Source organism: Haliotis rubra, unplaced genomic scaffold (assembly GCF_003918875.1).
Source record: "Haliotis rubra isolate DU_JTF1 unplaced genomic scaffold, ASM391887v1 Scf74, whole genome shotgun sequence".
Taxonomy (NCBI): Eukaryota; Metazoa; Mollusca; class Gastropoda; order Lepetellida; family Haliotidae; genus Haliotis; species Haliotis rubra.
Genome location: NW_025767457.1, coordinates 1,738,501 through 1,760,745, shown reverse-complemented (window position 1 = coordinate 1,760,745; position 22,245 = coordinate 1,738,501). Strand labels below are relative to the sequence as shown.

The following is a 22,245-nucleotide window of genomic DNA, read 5'->3' as shown; positions in this document are numbered from 1 at the left end:
CAATGGGTCGGACAGACATCTGAAGCTTAAAGGACCCAATGTCCTGTTACTTTGAAACACCATTCGTGAACACAACATACATGTACCACAACACACTATGAACCACAACATGTTAAATGCATAGTTTCATGTCGTATTGTTTATTAACCTGAATAAAAATACCGTTCCCAGCTCACATTTCCACTTTCTGAATGTTGCTATGGCAACAACGGATGAGGAGGTAATCGGCACATTATATACAGGAAACTGATCAGAAATAGTTTTGTTTTTCAATGACAGGAAGTCGTTGCTAATTTCCTGATTCCATCATTGCATAAATTTTAACATGTTGTCGTCACTAATGTAAATATATTACTACCAAGATCAAGATATGCCTGATTTTCAAAACAAAATGTTCAATGTTTATCCAAACTTACTCTGACATACATTTATATTTGTATTTCATATGGTAGTATAGCAGAATAATTAGCAATGTATTAGTCAAGTACAGAAAGTTTGGCATCTTGCACCAGATGGTAACCATGGTGACCGACTGAGGAAAGGTTGAAACAGTGAAGGTAGAAATATAAAGAAACATGGTGAGTGAGTGAGTGAGTGAGTGAGTGAACTGTTCAACTTCTTGTATGGTTATAGGTGTAATTTCTTGTTAGTGGAAACCCTGTACAATCCTAGACAAGTATTAACTTTTTCAGTAAAATTCAATCACAGTAATTCATAAATAATATACATCTAAACATTTCTAATTACCCAACTTCAGTCATTATTTTATTGTTTTATCTCTAAGATTGATATTACATAACCACATATATATTTTATGTTACCTACATAAACTGTAATTCTCCCTTTAATGCTTCATCACAACAACCTGTCAAATAATCTAACATAACAAATATAGCCATCTAGTTTACAAATGATACAATCTAAGACAAGTACTCACATTTTCAGGAAAATCCAACCACAATATTTACCCAACGATATATCTGACATGATTGCTATGTTACACAACACCTCTCCAAGTCACCGGATACACATGCACGAGCATCTTGCTATACACGCAGCGTTATCAACTCCTACTCGACGCGGTCGCTAGCTGTCACCTATCCCACCAAAACATTCCTCTTATGCAGATTATAATATTTACCTGCTTATTTATCTTATCACATTATGCTTGTTTTCCTTTATAAGTATAGCTTGAGTGCATTACAACTTCCAACAAGAAATATTTTGTTTACTTTGTATGCTACTTGTCTCTATGTTGTGTTGTATGTCATTTTACAGTGAAACAAGTGTGGCAAAACAACCATTACCCACGCTTTCCAATTTTCTATATTTCCAACCCAACCGTCCCTATGTATATTTACTTCCTTCCTTATGCTTGGTGGCGGTTATTATAGGTCAGCTTGGGAGGGGGTGGTGGTGTGTAGAGGTGTGTTTTTATCTCGGTAACTCAGAGCTCCAGGTAAGATTTAGCTCATGTGGGTACTGTACCCACTGTATTTTTTTGGGAGTGGGTATTATGAATGTTGAGTGGGCATTTCATTTTCCGTTACCCACTGCTTTCAAACATGTGCGTATTTCAGCCATTTTACTCACCTAAGTATTATGTCATTGAGTAAGTTTACTAAGCAGGTATGTTCTGCCTTATGTCATACTTAATCAAAACCAACTTAAATATAATGGAAATGATTTCCAGTGTTCACGAATGGTGTTTCAATGTAACAGGACATTGGGTCCTTTAAGCTTCAGATGTCTGTCTGACCCATTGAAAATTCACAGGACCCAAAGAATAAAATTAAACACACATTTCAGATTTAACATTTCATATAATTGGCATTGAAATTATTAACAAACATAAGATTTATAAACAGCAAACAAGTGTCACATGTCACATATAACAACTTCAGTCAAAGTCATTGTGAAATATACAGTCAGACACTGGGGCTGGCGGGTTGTACAGTTCTATCAGACCTTTGCTGAATCTGCCGGATTTGTCAGAGGGTCAGACGCTATTCGTGAACACTGGATTTCATAACAAATCACTCATCCTATACTGACAGTACAACACTTGTCCTATACTAACAATACAACTTGATAGCAATCAATGTCTTTTTCATTACGCAAGCGTTTTTTTAAAATATATTCCGTACGCATTTGTTTTAAACTTTTTGCGTATCTAACATTTTAAATGCGTAATTGGTACGCAACAATTATATAGCCATCTACACTGTTACAATTAACACAATCTAAGACAAGTACTCACATTTTTAGTAAAATCACAGTAATTTACCCAACGATATATCCGACATGATTGCTGTGTTACACAACACTTCCCCTAGTCACCGGACACACATGCACGAGCATCTTGCTATACACGCCGCGTTCTCAACTCACTTGACGCGGTCGCTAACTCTCACCTATTCTGAATCCTATCCCACCAAAACATTCCTCTTATGCAGATTATATTATTTATCTGCTTTTTTATCTTTTCACTTTTTGTTTGTGCTGCTTTTATAAATATAATTTGTGCGCATTACAACTTCAACAAGGAAGTTTTTGTTTACTTAGTATGTTATTTGTCTCTGCTTATGTTGTACTGTATGTCATTTTACAATGAAACAAATGTTGGCAAAAAAATTTACCTACGCTTCCCAACCGTCCCTATGTATATTTACTTTTTACTTATGCCAGATGCCGGTTGATATAGCTCAGTACAGGCGGGCGGTTGGATTATTTCACTTGCATATCTCCAGCAAGGCACGTTGCTCATTTCTCTTATTATCTATATTATATTCTTCTGTCTGTATATACAAACTAAAAACTCCCATCTTCCTTTTTATTTCAATATTATTACTATGCTGTGGCGATAATCATACAAATCCTGGCTCTTGCAAAGACGGTAATCTGAAGATTGTTCATTTAAATGTAAGGAGTCTGAAGGATAATGTAGATTTACTCTCGTCTGAACTCTCTTCATATGATGTAATTTGTGTGACAGAAACCTAGCTACATAGCGGTATTCCTCAGAGTGATATTTCGATTCCAAATTTTCATGTGCCTTACCGTACTGACAGCCCAAGCCCGGATGGGGTTGTAGCTATATATGTTAAAAATAATTTCTACGTTAACGATATGGATCACCTATCAATACAAGGACTAGAAGCAAAATGGATACAAATCATATGTAAAACCAAAAAATACTTAATTGGAACCATTTATCGTCCAGATAAAAGCGAAGCCTATTGGGAGTTAATAGATCAATCAATATGCAATGCCATGTCCTTAAATATTCAAACTATTATAGCGGGTGATTTTAACCTTGATATCCTAAAAGAAAATAATTTTAAAATCGAAATCTTAAAGGCAATGTACGGGTTGAAACAGCTCATTACCGAACCTACTAGGATCACACCCACTTCTAGAACATTGATTGACTTGTTGTTTGTAGCGAATGTTGATAGCGTGTTATGTTCAGGCATGTCTGATCCAATATGTAGCGACCATTGTCCGATTTTTGTAACCTTTAAGGACAATATTCCGAACAATATTAATTTTAAAAGGACAATTTATAATTACAACAAGATTGATAAAGACAACCTTATTGAAAGCCTAACTTCAGTTCCTTGGCAAGATATCTTGTCATCTGACACAATTGATGAAGCAGCAAACTCGTTCTCTAAGTCTTTCTTGGGATTTGTGCTAAAAATATCCCTAACAAAACAATTACTATTAGACCCAATCATCCGTTATGGATGTCTGGCGAAGTGCATAGTTTGATACGAAAACGTAACCGTGTACACAAAATCGCTAAACGACGCAACCGACCCTCCGATTGGGCTAACTTTCGTAAACTCCGAAATAAAGTTGTAGCAGCTGTGTGCACAGCAAAGAAAAATTATGTCTCTAAATTCGATAGAAAGATAAACGACTCGTATGGTAGTTAGCATTGGTGGCGCTAATAGTCAAAAACTACTTGAAATGCACCGGGAATAATACAAAAATCCTCCAATTAAACATGGGAATTTAGTATACGATGATCTTGATGATATCGTAACAATTATGAATTGTAAAAAAGTCCTGACCAAAACCTACTAGAATTAATGATAAAAACGGATCAAAGATTATCCTCCATCACATTGAGCTCCAGTGAAGTTAAAGATATTTTACTTTCTGTTGACGGTATCGGTAACTGAGTATTAAAACTCAGCGCTCTGGTAATATCTGACCCATTATCTAAATTGTTTAATTCCTATCTGAATAACTCAGTATTTCCAGACATTTGGAAAATGGCTTCAGTAATACCAATTCATAAGAAAGGTAGTATAAATGAATGTAACAACTACAGACCTGTAGCACTAACTAGTTGTTTAGCCAAAGTATTTGAAAAATGTGTTTTCAAATATGTATTTAATTATCTCAGAGACAATAACTTACTAACAAATCTTCAGTCCGGGTTTATCCCTGGAGATTCACCATCTTACCAATTGGCTTACCTTTATGATTTTATTGCTAAAGGATTAGATAAAGGGAAGGAAATAAGAGTAGTTTTTTTCGACATGAGCAAAGCATTCGATAAAGTATGGCACAGAGGAATCATTCAGAAATTGAAAGCTTACGGTATTTGTAGCAAACTACTTTTATGGTTTAAACGTTACCTCGACGATAGAAGACAGCGTGTCGTAATCAACGTCTTCAGTTCCGAATTTAAACCAGTTACAGCTGGCGTACCACAAGGTTCCGTCTTAGGACCGCTATTATTCTTAGTTTATATCAACGATATTGTCGATGGCATTGACAGTAATATACATTTGTTTGCTGATGACACTTCACTCTATGTAGTAATAAACGATCCAAATGTAGCAGCACAATGTATGAATAATGATTTATCTGTAATATCAGACTGGGCTAAAAAATGGCAAGTTGATTTTAATCCAGATGAAACGGTCTCTATTCAATTTACTCGTAAACACATTCAGAATATGAAACCAGTCTTATCGATGGATAACACTAACATAAACGACGTCACATCTCACAAGCATTTGGGAATAGTTCTTCAACAAAATTGTATGTGGCATAGTCAAATTGAAAATGTCATAAAAAAAGTCAGTCCAATGATAAACTGGCTAAAAAGTTTTAAATATCGCTTCAACAGGAAAACGCTGCTGACAATGTACAAATCATTTATTTTACCAATATTTAACTACGCATGTCATGTATGGGATAACTGCACTAAAGAGCAAACGCTTCTTCTAGAGAAGTTAAATCTAGACGCTATCAGAACTATCTGCGGAGCTGTTCGCGGCACAAGTCATAACAAACTATATTCTGAGACAAATATTTCCTCACTTGAAAATAGAAGACGCCGCCAAAAATTATACATATTTTACAAAATGGTTCACAAACTAGTTCCAGATTATTTGTCTAGTTTAGTTCCAGAAAATGTATCATCTGTAAGTGGATATAACTTGAGAAATAATTCTGACCTACAAAATATTAAATGCAACACTAGTTTGTACTCCAGGTCATTTATCCATAACACGGTAAACATCTGGAACTCTCTCCCTCCTGATATCGTAAACGCCAATACTCTTGGGGAAGTCAAAAACAAACTAAAAGAACACAACACCAGTGAAATCTACTTTAATCTTTCCCATGGTTCAAGATCATGCCAGATAATCCACTCCCGACTTCGGCTTGGGTGTAGCGATGTAAATGGAGATAAGTTTTCCAGACATATATCTGACAGTCCTAAATGTAACTGCGGGCATCACACCGAAGATGCATTTCATTTCTTCCTCATCTGTCCCATATTTAACGACATAAGATCAAATGCATACTTCTTTAGTAGAGGCTTTAATTTGTCATCAATCTTATTCGGTCATTCGGGCTCATCAGAACAGGTAAACCTGGAACTACTAAAAACAGTACATAACTACATTATATCTTCCCGGAGATTCTCGCAATTGATCTAACTTAGTTTTATTGTACATGCCGTACCTTGCTGTTATACTGAGATCACAGCAGCTTCTAGTTTATTTGCCTTCAACGAAAGTTTGCAAATTGTAACACATTATATCGTCAATATAATGAAGATTCACATTACCTATATTTTGCACCCAGCTCATGTGTATGTCACTATCATTATTGTTATTACTATTGTATCATTGTTAGGGAGCGGCATTGATATAAGCATGTTTTATTGCTTGTTTGCCAATCCCATCATGAGTAAATGAATAAATATGTTTAAACCAAACCCTGTTTGGTCAAAACAAATGTAACATAGTAAACAGACATTTCAAATTTTTGTTTTATGAATGAGCGAGCAAGTTTAGTTTAACGCTGCTCTTAGCAATATTCCAGCAACATCATGGCGGGGAACACCAGAAATGGGCTTCATACATTGTACCCATGTGGGGAATCAAACCTGGGTCTTTGGTGTGACGAGCAAATGCTGTAACCACGAGGCTACCCTCTCCTAGAATGAGTACCTTGAAGAGACATGCTAATGGCAGTGACCTACAAGCAGTTGAGGCGGAAAATATGACCTGAGAAGTAAATGCTGCATTATGTTAAACCTGAAAAAGATACCCTGTGAAACATGTTACATGTTGATTCCCAAGTTGAAATTAAAAGTTAACTGGGGATCAGGACTCGGAGTGAACTCAATTCACAACAGTAGTCACTGTTAAGGGCAGCTATATGAAAGTCACATTCTCTTGCAAACATATAATGTGGGTCAAAATATATCCTGGCTTAAGATTGCTGTTCCTCTGCACACAGAGATGAAGTTTTTCAAGTGTGCCCCAGCAGCATACGTTACTTGTTGAAGTGTGCCCTTTGGAATTGAACATGAAGTAACTTTGATCCCACTTAGAACCTGGTGAAAGTCTTTTCACTGCGAGCAAATAATAATTAGTCATAATTTAGAAAGCTTGCAACTTCCTTTCATTGCGATTGATACCATTAAGAGCTTCTGACTCCCCATGTAGGTTTTGTGAATCATACTGACCATTAGCATCGGTTCATGTGTTCATAACTTTCTGTGTCTTGGGAGGCATTAAACAACACATAAACAAACAAAAGATGTCTTGTCAGTGTAGTTGTTTGAAAGGTGGCCAGGCAATAAGCCCACTGGGACACAAAGCCCTCGGACAAAATAACCCTAGGCTAAATGCCCCCATGACAAAAAGCCTTTGCAAAATTCCACCCATAGGATAAAACACCCTTTGTGTTGATTTTGAGTTGACAGGATGACATGATGTTTTCTAAGCACTTCCTCCCACTGCTGACAGTTGTTACAGGTAAGTAGCATATGTGAAAACCATATGAACCCAGGCTCCTCAGTGACGATGTTGTTATTTTAACAATGGAATGAAGTCTGCTAAATGTTGTTTCAGAGAATTGGCTTAAATTGGTCACTTCCTCTTATGTTCATTATTGTTGGACAGGTACTCATTGTGGCATGTCAGTGAGGTTGGTGTTTATTAAGATGGTCTTTTAAATGTTGTTACAGAGAGCATATATGTTGAGTACAAATGAAAGTAAATTAAGTGTATATAAGGGGTTAAGATGGTCAAGTGTAGTTTATCACACTGCATTATGGAGCTTCATCGGAACAATAAAGGTGGTGTCAAGCTAGCGCTAGATGGGTATACGTATACCAAGAAACGTTCATATAAAAGTCGTACTAGGCGGCAATGTTCAAATAGATCAGCATTGGGTTGTCCAGGTATTCTCCACACCAACCAGAGTATGGAAGATCCGACTGTGGCAAAGGAACATAACCATCCTTCTGACACTACCAACATAATATCATCAAGTTCAAGAAAAAACTGTATGATAGTGTTCCTGTAACTCTTGCCAAGCCTGGGAAGATACTTGCAAATGCTCTTCACTCAGCATCAGATGAAGTAAAAGCAGAAGTTGAATTTTTTTTTTGTCATGGGGGCATTTAACCTAGGGTGTTTTGTCTGGGGGATTTATGTCCTTGTGGACCTATTGTCCTACCACCGTTTGAAAACATTAAGACATTACCTATAATCAAGGTGATAATTGTGATGCTCAGTCATTGGGAAGCTCTCATGCACAGAATTGAACATTCCAGACGACTCATGAAAACTGATACCTGAGAAACATTATATTGTATAATTCTTGACTAAGGCTATAGTCTGTTTGCAGTGAAAACATACCGATGAATTTCACTTTAAACACAAGTAAATCAAATAAACTGAAATTTAGATTGCGAATCCCCATCATTTTACCTTGCCAATTGAACATTTAAATCTCAGAATTTTATTCAACTTAGGATAAAAGTTGTTTAACAAACGATCATAGTCTCAAATCGCTATTATTCAATTTATTGGTTTGTATTACAAGGGGGTATGCACATTAAATGAAACACTAATAGTAAGAATATGTAGGGCTGGTCGAAGTTAACGCTCATCACGTACCATATGTGCAATTCTGAGATTTAAATGTTCAGTTGTCAAGGTAAAATTATGAGGATTCGCAATCTTAATTTCACTTTATTCGATTTACTTTTTTGTTTAAAGTGAAATTCACCGGTATGTATTCACTGCAAACAGATTATAAAAGTATTAATCGCATGGTTGACACACAGGATGTGTCAGGATTCCAAATTTTTCAGTTTATCATGTAAAAAACTTGGAATGTGTCATACAATGTACGCAAGGCAACTGAATATCCATTTAAACAGTTAATTAGTTTGTTCATTCACATGAACAGTATATTTATCACATTATTTGAAAAATACATGAATAATAGGTCTGCAATGCATCTACTATGAAGTGAATGTGATACACATCAGGAAAACAGGGTAATGAATATGAATATATACTCTCCCAAAAAGAAACGCATCATGAAAATAGCAATTTCATGTAGCAATGAATTAAAATGTCATTCATTTTACAAAAGGTTTTGCTCTGTTTAAGAGTCCTATGGTGTTTATGTTTTGAAACATCAGAAAGGCACCATCCGTAAAATACCTGTATTTAACAGCATGATTTTTAATTTCGGCGTGTAGTGTCACAGAATACACAATTCACATGCAATGCACATGAAAGTTGGGTATCAGATAGTCTCAATGATGGGTATTAAAGGTTGATCGCTGTCTGTCGATTATTCACTGTATTTGGAATATTGTTGACGAACGCAAAATGCCACGTCTATGTGAAGCCAACCGTCATATCGCCATTGGTTTGCTTGAAGCTGGCCAGTCTCAACGTGCAGTTGCCCGACGCATGAATGTTCACCAAAGCACCATTTCACGGCTCTGGGAGAGATATCGCCAGTGGAATGAGGTAGCAGATGCCCCTCGTAGTGGGCGACCTCGAGCAACCACTGCGGCGCAGGATCGCTACATCCGGGAACATCACCTGCGTCATCGAACAGCTACGGCGACCAGTACCGCTCGACAAATACCCGGATTGAGGAGGCTTTCTGCACAGACTGTCAGGAACAGGTTGAGAGAGGCTGGTTTACGTGCCAGAAGACCTTATTTTGGCCCTGTGCTTCGACAACAACATCGTCGACATCGAGTTCAATGGTGCACCAACGTTCAGGCCTGGAACCTACCGAATTGGCGTAGAATCTGGTTCAGTGATGAATCACGATTTCTATTCGAACGACACGATGGAAGAATGCGGGTGTACAGACGTCGACTTGAACGTTTCGCCGACGCTGGTGTTCCCCAGGTGGACAGATTCGGCCGGGGCAGTGTTATGATGTGGGGAGAAGTCACCTGCCGTAGGAGAAGTGATTTGGTGATGATCCAGGGCAACCTGACAGCTCAACGGTACTGTGACGAAATCCTATGCCCACACCTCCTTCCAATCATTGATCGCCAGAGGGATTTGTTTCAACAGGACAATGCCAGGCCCCACACAGCACGTCACACTACAGACTTCCTCCAGAACCACAACATCAATGTGCTCCCCTGGCCCTCAAGATCACCAGACTTAAACCCGATCGAACATCTGTGGGATGCCCTGGACAGACGGGTGCGATGCCGTAACCCTCAGCCCCAGACACTTCAGCAACTCGCACAGGCACTACAGGCAGAGTGGGCTGCGATTGGGCAACAAGAGATTCTGAGACTAATTCGTTCGATGCCGAGGCAATGCCGTGAAGTTCTGGATGCCCACGGTGGTCACACGAGGTATTGACTTCGGCGCCACCACACGTCTCCATGTGACACTCAAACTGACTTTCCTCGAGTTGGTGCCAAAGACTGATAAGTCTGCATTCCCAGTGTGCAATTTCGCTGTATTTCATTGACCCATAAAGCCTACAAGATGTTTCAAAATAAACATAAAAATACAGTTGAAATTCCTATATGCGTTTCTTTTTTGGGAGAGTATATATTTATGAATACAATAAGAAGTCAGCAGTTGATGTTTTATTCATTATGTTCAGTGAAACAACAACAGAATGTGTATTTTTCAATATTTTCTCCAAATTGCCAGTCTTGATTTACAACATCAATGAGCAGTGATCACATAACTGTGGAAATTAAATACCTGTATATATGAGAGCAAGCATTGGGAAAGGCAGGGGCCATTTTGCACATTAGGATAAAAAATGGCCCATTAAAAGTTTGAAGTTGTACTATTGATACAAGACCAGTGGCCCATTCTAATTTCACAAAATAGCTAATAATCCTGAAAATGGACCATTGTCAAAATTCTCTATCCCAATCCCTGTGAGAGTTGACAATTATCATGATTATCCTGCTGGGCCTGGTATATTCCATGTTTGGAAAACTGAGACATTAAGAAACCCACACATTTCATTGAAACATTTGTGAACATTTAATTCATGATTGTTAATAACAAATTGAATTAATGAAGGCGTACGGTATGATTAGCAGAATATGAAAATGAATGGTAAAAGCCCTAATGTATAACATTATTAATCTTTTTTTAATTAAAGGTGTGAACAACAGATTCATTACATCCATATCGAGGAAGAAAAGAAGCAAATGTTATGACAGTTTTATGCAGCTGTAATATTTCATAATATTGCAGTGAACAAATTGATGAACTGCACACCTGATTTTTCACCTCAATCTGTGCATGAGAATTTCTATGGCTTCAGTCCTGCAACTGAAATATGAGTTGAGTCTGATTTCTTCAAAATATGCCTATGTTCACCAAGCAGTAAATGGGAGCCAAGATGGATGAAAGAGTAATGTAATTACAAAACGTGTAACACCTCACAAGCGGCTTGATCCGAGAAGGAAAGAAAAAAAATATTAAAGACTGCAGTCTGAACTGCCTTTTCACCTTACTGAATTTCACTGCAGGTAGATCAGTGTATACATGTTTAATGCAAGGACATGTGACCTTTTAAAAGTTAAAACCTTGTATATTCTTCTCTGAGCTTGCATTCATTAGTTCAGCTAAAGGAGAGAGGTGTCAGTGGGGGTCACCTACATCTCCTGTAAACATCAGTGGATAGAAAAAGATTAACTGATAACAAGCCACAATTTCACTTGTGACCACTGCAGATCTGGACCAATCTAACTGCCTAATTTGGCAATGCAGTCCAGTCAGTCAACTTGAATTAGACTCCTTTTTCAAATAATTTCAGGGACTATGAAATGCAAAACTTTATAGTTTGAGAGCAAAAGATTCATTTGAGGTCATTGCCCTAAATTTGGTCATGGTTATTGGTGCATGGATTCATTTCACAGTTTGGGGCGGTGGGGTAGCCTAGTGGTTCAAGTGTTTGCTCATCACGCCAAAGATACAAAGATTGGTACAATGTGTGAAACCCATTTCTGGTGTCCCCCACCATGGCATTGATGGAATATTGCTAAAAGTGTAAAACTAAACTCATTCCCTTGTGAACGTTTCACAGATGATATACTGACATAGTCATGGGTAAAATGACCTCTTTGGTTATACGCATAAGGCATCCTACATCGGATCAGAAGATCCGAGGTTATCATTTGATTGAAAATTAATGAGTGGAACACTGTCGTCAGTCAACCTTTGTTTAGAAAAGGTGTTGGCACTCAGTAGTGATTTGTAAGTTGTTTTGACATTCTGAAATCGGGCAACTTGACAACAGCTTAGTAGAGAGTGAACTTTTGATTTTATCAATACGAATTCCCATAAATCTAAAAATACCGTAATTTTACTTACCAATTTCACTCCTTCGATGGTATTTTCGGGTGAATCGTACACCCCAGCTCGATGAAGAATAATGTTTTGTTTGTCTTTTGTCTTCCCCGAACCCGTCGTCTGCTGTAATCTGGAGCGCAGGTTCTCGCCCGAAATAGCGGGGATCCGGTATACTTGAAGGAGCACAAATGCTGCCCCAGTTAACAAAAATGCGACCCCAACATTGGTAAAAGCGTATATGACAATAAAAACGTAAAACCCATTTAACAGGAGACAGGACTGTCGCGGTGAAAACATGATCACAGTTTGTGCTTGTTGACGAAGGGAGACCACTCTCGTGTTGGACCAAATTAATCGTACCACCAAAAAAATATTATTTCCGTCACTGATTGTACATTAAAACACTGCCTCACCAATAAAAATGTGAAGCTGCGGTATGTCACACGTGACAATAAAGTTTTTATTTCACTCTCATTAATTCTTTTTCATTGTGATCTATATTATATTGTTTGGTGGTGCAGGTGTGTTATGTTAAAACGAAACCATGAGGAATGTTATGTGAACTTGTATATCATTACATCTATATTATAATTGATCTCAGACAAATGTCATATAAACTCGCGAACTTGTTTCCAGCATCACACGTTTATATGACAAATGAATAGTAAATTACATTAATCTGAGATCTTAAGTTCATATAATATTGAAAATGAAAAAGAATTTCTAAACGGCCAGTCACGTCGGACGTGCATCAGATAAGAAACCATAGTTTATGACCATGTGCAGTCGTTGCTCTCGCTGGCTCTTATTTCTGCTTCTCATTGTATGAATTGCTACCTTAAGGATGATGTCTAAACATTAGGATATACCAATAATGTACTTGCATACTGCAAGCTAATATTTAACTGGTCGCAAATACTATTAATTTTCTATTCAAAATGAGCTTCACTGATATGAAGTTTTGACCCAAAAGGTATACATTTATCCCTCCCCGATCTCTGCAAATTATATACAATCATAATTTGTGGAGTGAGTGTTTTGGTTTAACGCCACTTTTAGCGATATTCCAACAATATCACGGCGGGGGACACCAGAAATGGGCTTCAGACATTGTAACCATGGGGGCAATCGAACCCGGGTCTTCGACGTGACGAGCGAACGCTTTAGCCACAAGACTACCCCACCGCCCCTTCAGTTACATCAAGACCCGTCAGCTTAATATGGGAGGAAGGAGTGAAGTGACACGGACCACGTTGGACAGAAAAAAAGGTTTTCTTTATGGGTGGTATTTTAGTTTTAATTTTAGCATCATGTTAACAAGGGGCGGTGGGGTAGCCTAGTGGTTAAAGCGTTGGCTCGTCACGCCGAAGACCCGGATTTGATTCCCCACATGGGTACAGTGTGTGAAGCCCATTTATGGTGTCCCCCGCCGTGATGTCGCTGGAATATTGCTAAAAGCGGCGTAAAACCAAACTCAGTCAGTCAGTCATGTTAACAAATACAACAACAATGTTGAGAAATATGGTAAGTTTTCATCACTTGATGAACATTTAAAAAAACAAAAATGTACACAAAAGATCCAATCACAGCTACCAGATGATTCATTCTGCACTGAAGGCTCCACGACCGGAACGGCAATACCCATGATAAGCAGCTAACACCCCAAATATCAATAAAGTGGTAATTTTAGTTTTCTGTTGGAATGAATGTTTTGGCAGCCCAGTTCTTATTTCCGTTGAGAGTAACATCCATAGGCTTGACTGTACTTCACTTCTACCACAAGCGCCCCTTTGCGCCCATCCTCCTTTCACCACTGCCATCCTATTTTGTCTTGCCCTGGACTTTAGCCAAGCTGCTGACTACATTAGAAGACGCCCTGGTTACATGAATGCTACTATACGACTAATTATATTTAATCGGAGCCTGCGGAGCATTGCCTCATCCCTAGTCTACCCCTTCAACACACAGGCCCTCCTGTCTTTGAGAGGATTAAAGATTTAAAAAAATATATAACATTTTTGAGATGACCCCGAATCGAAACGCTTCATTATGTCATAATACATGTATATTGTACTGTGAAGCATTTCGAGTCGGGGGTCATCTCAAAAACAATATTTTTTAATCTTTAATCGCCACAAAGACACGGGGGCATATGCTCGAGCACACTCACATGTCATTCATGCACTCATAGTTACATTAGAGACTACGGTTTCTTTTGCCAGAAGACTGAACAAAATTGGGTATCTACATTCAGAACTGATAAATGGATTTTTTTACTTCTGATAATTCGCAGTCAGCAGATAATGCAGACGAAATGAATTATTCATACAATGCACGTGCCGAAATTTAATTTTCCAAACAGTTCACATCCCGAAATGATATTATTTAAGCAACTCACTTGCCAAATTTATTATTAAAACAACAAACATGTCGGAGAAATTAATAACACTGACAGAAATTGTTACTGAACAATGCTGACACTAAACTATAGCATTCAGGATGATGTATGATTACGTGGCCCATTAATATCACTGAGAATAAAAGAATCACCTCACATCTTAAAAACTGCTGCCACATTGTTTTATTCTTCATAGATGAGATGAACAGACATTTACCAGGCTATCTGTCTTAACTCATGTCCCTTAAACATATACACTTTCTTGACAAGAGTGAGTGAGCGAGTGAGTTTTACGCCGCTCTCAGCAATATTCCAGCTATATGGTGGCGGTCTGTAAATAATCGAGTCTGGACCAGACAATCCAGTGATCAACAGCATGAACATCAATCCAGCAACCCACAAAAGGCGACTATGCTGTTGTAAGAGGCGACTAACGGGATCGGGTGGTCAGGCTCGCTGACTTGGTTGACACATTTCATCAGTTCCCAATTGCGCAGATTGATGTTCATGCTGTTGATCACTGGATTGTCTGGTCCAGACTCGATTATTTACAGACCGACGCCATATAGCTGGAATATTGCTGAGTGCGGCGTAAAACTAAACTCACTCACTCACCCTTCTGCCGGAGCTACCGCGCCTTATTTCAGCTGGAGACCCGTGAAGATCCGGGGTAGAATAGGATCTTCAGCAACCCATGCTTGTCACAGAAGGCGACTATGCTTGTCGTAAGAGGCGACTAACGGGATCGGGTGGTCAGGCTCGCTGACCTGGTAGACACATGTCATCGGTTCCCAATTGCGCAGATCGATGTTCATGATGTTGATCACTGGATTGTCTGGTCCAGACTCGATTATTTACACACCGCCGCCATATAGCTGGAAAATTGCTGAGTGCGGCGTAAAACTAAACTCACTCACTCACTCACTCACTCACCCTTCTGCCGGAGCTACCGCGCCTTATTTCAGCTGGAGACCCGTGAAGATCCGGGGTAGAATAGATCTTCAGCAACCCATGCTTGTCACAGAAGGCGACTATGCTTGTCGTAAGAGGCGACTAACGGGATCGGGTGGTCAGGCTCGCTGACCTGGTTGACACATGTCATCGGTTCCCAATTGCGCAGATCGATGTTCATGATGTTGATCACTGGATTGTCTGGTCCAGACTCGATTATTTACACACCGCCGCCATATAGCTGGAATATTGCTGAGTGCGGCGTAAAACTAAACTCAACTTGTTGACTGGCGTTTAAGAATAAACAAACAAAGCAAGTAAAACATGATACTGCAAATTCAGCATTGATTGCCTAGTTTCATTTTCCTCTTCCTTATGATATTTGCAATGGGCTTTATGGGTTTAATGATCATCTACTGACTGCAATATTACTGACTGCTTCGCTTCATATGGAAAGCCGTATTCTACATTAATCTTATTTGTTTCCATCCTGTAACAACAAGGTATGACATGTTTTAATATTTTGAATTACAATACACGATCGCATTGTTGAACTTTTGGAATCAAACTTAATTTATTACTCGAGATACATTTCTTTACGAACTATCTGATGTTAAGATGTAAACTTTAACGTTGTCAACATGACCCGGCCGGCTCTGCATTTTCCAAAATGTGCTTTTTTATGATTTTAAAAAATCACAACTTTCTCAAAAATGGAAAAAGTGGATATCATTGGCCCCTGTCATGGTCCACAGGTTCAGCGTTTTGTAGTAATGTTATCTCGCACGTATGCTTGTGACGAGCTGTGTTTTGAGATTGCACAATTACGAATGTATATATTCATTTAATTTAAGTAGTTTTTACAGTTCGAACAATCTTTTCCTTTATGTTAAAATAATTTTACAACAGCTTCGTGATGACAGAAAGTATACGCCTGAAGTGCCTTAAGCTGAGATCGCAATCTGTAAAACCAAAATGTTTCACAATCTCGCAGTGATTATGTCTCATAAATGTCATTCCAGGATTAAATGTTTCTTGTTATATCGGCAACAAACCATTCAATATAGTTAAGTGAGGTGAGGTGAGGTGAAATTGGGTTTAACGTCGTGCTTGAGAATATTATGACGACGTGCATGCGTGTGTATGTGTATGTGCGGCTGCTTGTACTAGCCCAGACTGAAGCTGGTTTTATAGTGCTAGCCCACTGAGATACCATGCCGCAGTGAAGCATGAGTACCCCACTCAGACACATTATACTGACTCCGAGCCGACCAGTCCTTGTTGTACCCATTAATGCCGAGCGCCAGACAGGGACCAACAAGTACCATATTTTAACGTCTTTTGGTATGACGCGGTCGGGGATCGAACCCGCGGCCTTCCGCTCTCCGGGCGGACGCTCTAACCACTACACCACGGAGGCGGTCAATATTGTTAAGTGTGCAGGTTACATCGAAGTAGTCGCCACTGCCCTGTAAAACATGGTTTTAGTTTTTAGTTTTATTGACAAGATATTGCCTGAAAATGTGTATGCGGCCACCGCCAAATGTTTTATTGCCAGATGGATAGAGCCAGGTTTACAAAGAATCATCCGAAATGTATCTAACAATAGTTTCGAAGATTGTAAATGTCCTGAATTATTGTAATAACAATGAAGAAAAATATAACGAACATTCATTGGATTTTTGTATCATCTGTATCAAAATGTATGATTATTTTTTCACTGGAAATGTTATTTGCACGACTCAACTCGCTCCATGGTAAAGGCTTCTTGTAACCTGCATCTGAAACTTCATCACTCTCTACAGCTACATGCCCCCTTTAAACAACTAGAGCATTTACTGGGTTTCTTCATCATGCATTTTCTTGGTGGGACATAAATGTAACACATATTTATGTTAGTTTTGCTAGGGCAGATCAGTGGTATATAGGATGTTTCTTCTGCCAAGAAACATTACAGCGAAGTCAAGGACTTAGAATGGAGTAAAACCAGACCTTTACAGTAAAAGACATATTTCATGTAACTGCGCCTTATTGTCCGTTTATTCAAGTATTTTTAATGTTATAAATTTTACCTGATATTCCTAAAGACGCACAATGCAGTTACATCTTCGGAATCACGAGTTTATACTTCATCAAAGTTCATATATACTTCTCTTTAAAAGTTTAGACTCAATGAAAACACTCGCTATATGTTATGTATAGATATATGGTTACATCGAAGATTGGTTTCTCCACTAACTTTGGGGAACCAACTGCAAACTTTATGCAGCTGAATTGCACGAGGATCATGTTTCAAATTGCTGAAAAGCATGTGCAAATATCGTTTTGTTTAGAATTCGCCAATTTTCACTGATTTTCATCATTTATTGAACTCATGACAATGATCTTTTCAACGTTAAGAATTTGTTTTACAATACATCAGTTCATGTGTAAACAGTATCTTTATACAGTATGGAATATTTTGCAAAATTTACATTAGTAAAGTTGCTTGAAGTAAGTGGCTATATTTACACTAGAGAGTCTTTTGATGAGAAGTATATGCTACTTGAGTATTTTTTAACAAACTAATTATTTTGATACTTATCTGTCGTACCCAATTCTCGAGAAATTGACAGAAAGTTGATACAGACCCGTTGTTAACTGACTAAGTGGGTACAAATATATCGATTTATCATTACATGACACAGTTATGAAACTTGACACATATATGAATGGCTTAATAATCAATAATGACGATTGGTTTGATTTTCAAACAGGAGATAGGTTCATTGGGGTATTAACGTTTCTATTGAATAAAGTAACTTTTCATTTAAATGTGTGAAAGTTTGGTTTGAAATTTTTACACATTTGAATTAGTTACACTCAAAAAGGGTCGCAAAGTAACTGGTCACTTTCACGGTCTGGGTAACGATAGGTACGATAAAAAGAATCCATATGTGGAGATAAGAAAGCATCATCGACTTTGAAGAACGTCTCGAGTACACGTGCCTCTCAGGCAACTGTGACACATATACCGCGTTAAAACATGAACCAGGAAGTCTCTCAAGATTATTCAGCAAATGAAATTATAATTAGCCGGAAATATTTCATTTGCAACCCTATCAATTAGACATCCTCGTGTAGTATAATATCTTAGTCGAAATTAGTCGAACTAGAATTAGTGGAAGTATATTTAATAATAATGATAATAATAATAAGAGCGAAAAAATACAGATATAAAGTATATATACTGTTTGATTCTTCACCAAAACGTCTCTATCATGGTAAACACTATTGACATTCATTTGTAGCTGATTACATTGATACACAATTGTTGATATAAATGCTTGCTCATTGAATTTTAAAAGACAGATCTTTTGATTGCAGATAGCTCTACTATGAATACAATTTTCCTCATGGTCTTCACGTTGGCCCATGAAGTCCTCACACTGACTTACAACACTGGTGATGAGACTGACAGTTGTAAACGTCTCTGTCACTGTTGGCATGACAACAGCAGCTATGGCGGAGACATGTACATAGCGGACTGTTCAGACCGGGGCATATCTTCACTAACTGAACAACTCGCCCTTCCAACAAACACCAATGTGATCCTTCTGGGACGTAATAACATCAGTAAATTGGGAAATGACGACTTCAGAAAATATTCTAATCTGACCTATTTAGAATTGAGCTCTAACACTATATCGATTGTTGAAGAGAGATCGTTTGAACAACTGTACCAACTGGTTTTCCTTAGCTTAGAAAAAAATCATATCACTCTACGCCTTTTGAGCCAAAATCCAAAATTATTTCAAGACCTTGCCAACTTGAAGGTTTTGAAATTGAACGGTAATTTCATTAAAATTGGCAGTGACGATGTAAGTTCTGTTGAAATGAAAACCATCAACACCTACCCTGATGTATTTCATTGGCTACTTTCACTGGATACCCTATTCATTGACGGAATAACCAACGCAACCTTTGGTTCAGGATTCTCCAAGCTTACCAACTTGACCAAACTTATAATGTCTGGTGATAACGGACAATGTGCCATAGGAAACCTTCATAATGCATCCTTTGAACGCGTACCATACTTAACATACCTGGATATATCAAAATGTTCTTTAACTGACATCGAGGCTGGCACGTTTGCACATACACCAAACCTTCAAACCCTGAACATTTCCTCTAACACCCGCCTTGGATTCGCGAAATTAGGCAAGGCCTTTTACGGCCTACAGTCATCAAACATTAGCGTTCTGGCGGCAAACAGAATCGTACGAATGCATCCAAAATGTGTCGTGATCAGACAAGAGGACGTGCAATATCTGAAGAGCACTTCCCTTACTCACCTGTATATTGATGACAACACTATCATGAACATCGATCGGGGTGTGCTGCGTCTCTTGCCAAGAACTTTACGATTCATCTCTGCGCAACGACATAGATTTGATTTTGGGGCGTACGTCTATGAAGTGAAATATCTTACAGGGTTAAAGTATTTGCGCCTCAGTGGAGTGAACGTCCCTATAGACGAGCCAATCCGAAATATGTTGGAGATGCAGTTGTCCGATGAAGTCGTTGCTGGTGCCGTTGACGACTCTGATGATAACATTATCCATTCAATGCCTTGGGATTATGAAATACAACCGTATATATATCCTTATACTACAAAGCCTGTTTTAGTGGTAACAAATTTAACACTTCCTCCAAATCTGGAAAAGGTCCACTCGAACTTTACTCAACTGACAAGCAAGCTGGCATCCATAAGGATTCAAGCTGAGAGTTTACAACACGTGGATCTGTCCAGCAATCTTCTTCAGTTTCGTGAGGGTACTTTGCTAGGGTATGACAATGTAACGTTTCTAGATTTATCCAACAACGTTGCTAGGTGGCTGTCTCGAGACCTATTTCAACAGTGTGCATCCTTAGAAGTACTCAATATGTCACACAACTTCTTTAAATGGGACATATACAAGGATACAGATGGACAGATTTTCAGAAATTTGTTCCGCTTGAAACAGCTGCACATTGCTTCTAACGGTCTCATGTTTGTTCGAGGGAGGATATTTCGTGATCTGACATCCCTTGAGATTCTTAACTTATCCAGAAATGACATTTTCGACTTTTCCCCTGAGCTGAAAAATCTGAAAAAGTTGAAACAAATAGATTTGTCAAATAATTCCATAAAGTGGCTTATGCCAGATGTTCGAGAACAACTACGTACATTGAAATCGGTTTCCCCGAACCTGACTCTGGACCTGAGTTGGAACCCATTACTTTGTTCGTGTAGGAATGTGGAGACTTTGACCTGGCTGCTTGAGTCAGGAGTGACCCCTGATAATATGTATGGGTATTTTTGTTTACGGTTCAATGAAGTAAGGGTCATTACAAACAAAGACGACTTTGAAGATCTGATCCGCGATCTGGAGAACAAATGCTTTTCTGCTGTAAGTTTAATCTGTGGCACATCTGTATTAATCGTTTTCTTCTTCATAGTCGTGATTGTTGGGCTGCTTCGAAGGTACAGGTGGAAGTTGCGCTATCTGTACCACTCTGCCAGAATCCAGTACAAAGGTAACCAAAATACTCCAGATGACGCGCACTTCATGCACGACGCATTTGTCTCATACGCTGACGAAGACCGAGGGGTTGTCGTCAATGACATGCTTTACTACATGGAAATTCATGACAGAATAAACCTAAACATCCACCACCGAGACTTCATGCCAGGAGAACCCATAGCTGCAAACATAATTTGCGCCATCAAGAACAGCAGGAAGACTCTGGTAGTTCTGTCGCAGAACTTCCTGAACAGTTATTGGTGCATGTACGAACTGCGCATGGCCCAGATGGAGAGCATCAGCAGCGGGAGGGACATCCTGATCATCATCATGTACGAAAATATTCCAACCAAGGACATCCCGCCAGAAATTCTCAAACTGTTGCATACAGATTCTTACATAGCTTACCCCACTGATGAGGAAGACAGGGAAGAGTTCTGGAGATGCTTGTGTCAGGCTGTCAGACCACAGTGAACAGGACATTTTATATTTCGAATATAGCGAGGTCGTACATGTGACATTTGTGTGGTAAAGTCATGTATGTTTTTATTATTATCCTCTCGTAGTTGGGCGTACATGTAGCTGAAATTAACTTTTGAAAGGCAGGTTATATGCTTATTGTTATCCTGTCTATGTTTGACTGGTGGACAGACAAAAGCCCTGAAGGACCGAAGCCCTATAGACAAAAGCCCCTCGGACAAAAGCCCCATAGCAAAAATAACAAATGAGACAAAAGCCCCAAATCATGTTTTCTCAAGGTGGTCTGAGTAGGAAGTTGGTCTTGAGAAGGAGGTTGGTCTTGAGAAGGGTAATCAAGAAATTGGGTTTGAAAAGGATTAATTAAGACACTTAAGTGTTGGTTTTTTTCAAGGTGGTCTTAAGGAGGAAGGTGGTCTTGAGGGTGTTCTCATTGTTTCATTCATTAATTAAGCGTTCAGTGTTAACATGATCTGCTCAATGTCAAGACTGTAAACTCAACAGTATCTCTAAAATATTCATATTAATTACCTTAATTATGTCTTTATTTATAATATTTATATAATATGTAATTAATTTTTAGATGGAGAACCCACAGCTGACACGTGAGCACAGTCACCTTGCAAGATGTGACAAGTGCTGGGCTATGTTGATTTTTGATATTAGAATGTAAATATATCTTGTTAAATTTGAATTGTTTTTGTATATATATATATATATATATATGGCG

General features: G+C 38.5%; 1 protein-coding gene across 1 annotated transcript; it reads left to right on the top strand.

Moving 5' to 3' along the window:
* Window positions 1-364: 364 nt before the first annotated feature.
* Window positions 365-21,780, top strand: LOC124259880 (toll-like receptor 4). The gene is made up of 2 exons (XM_046694102.1): window positions 365-393; window positions 18,859-21,780. Exon 2 carries the CDS (start codon window positions 18,870-18,872, stop codon window positions 21,510-21,512), a length of 2,643 nt encoding a protein of 880 aa, XP_046550058.1. The 5' UTR covers window positions 365-393; window positions 18,859-18,869; the 3' UTR covers window positions 21,513-21,780.
* The last annotated feature ends 465 nt before the right edge of the window (window positions 21,781-22,245 follow it).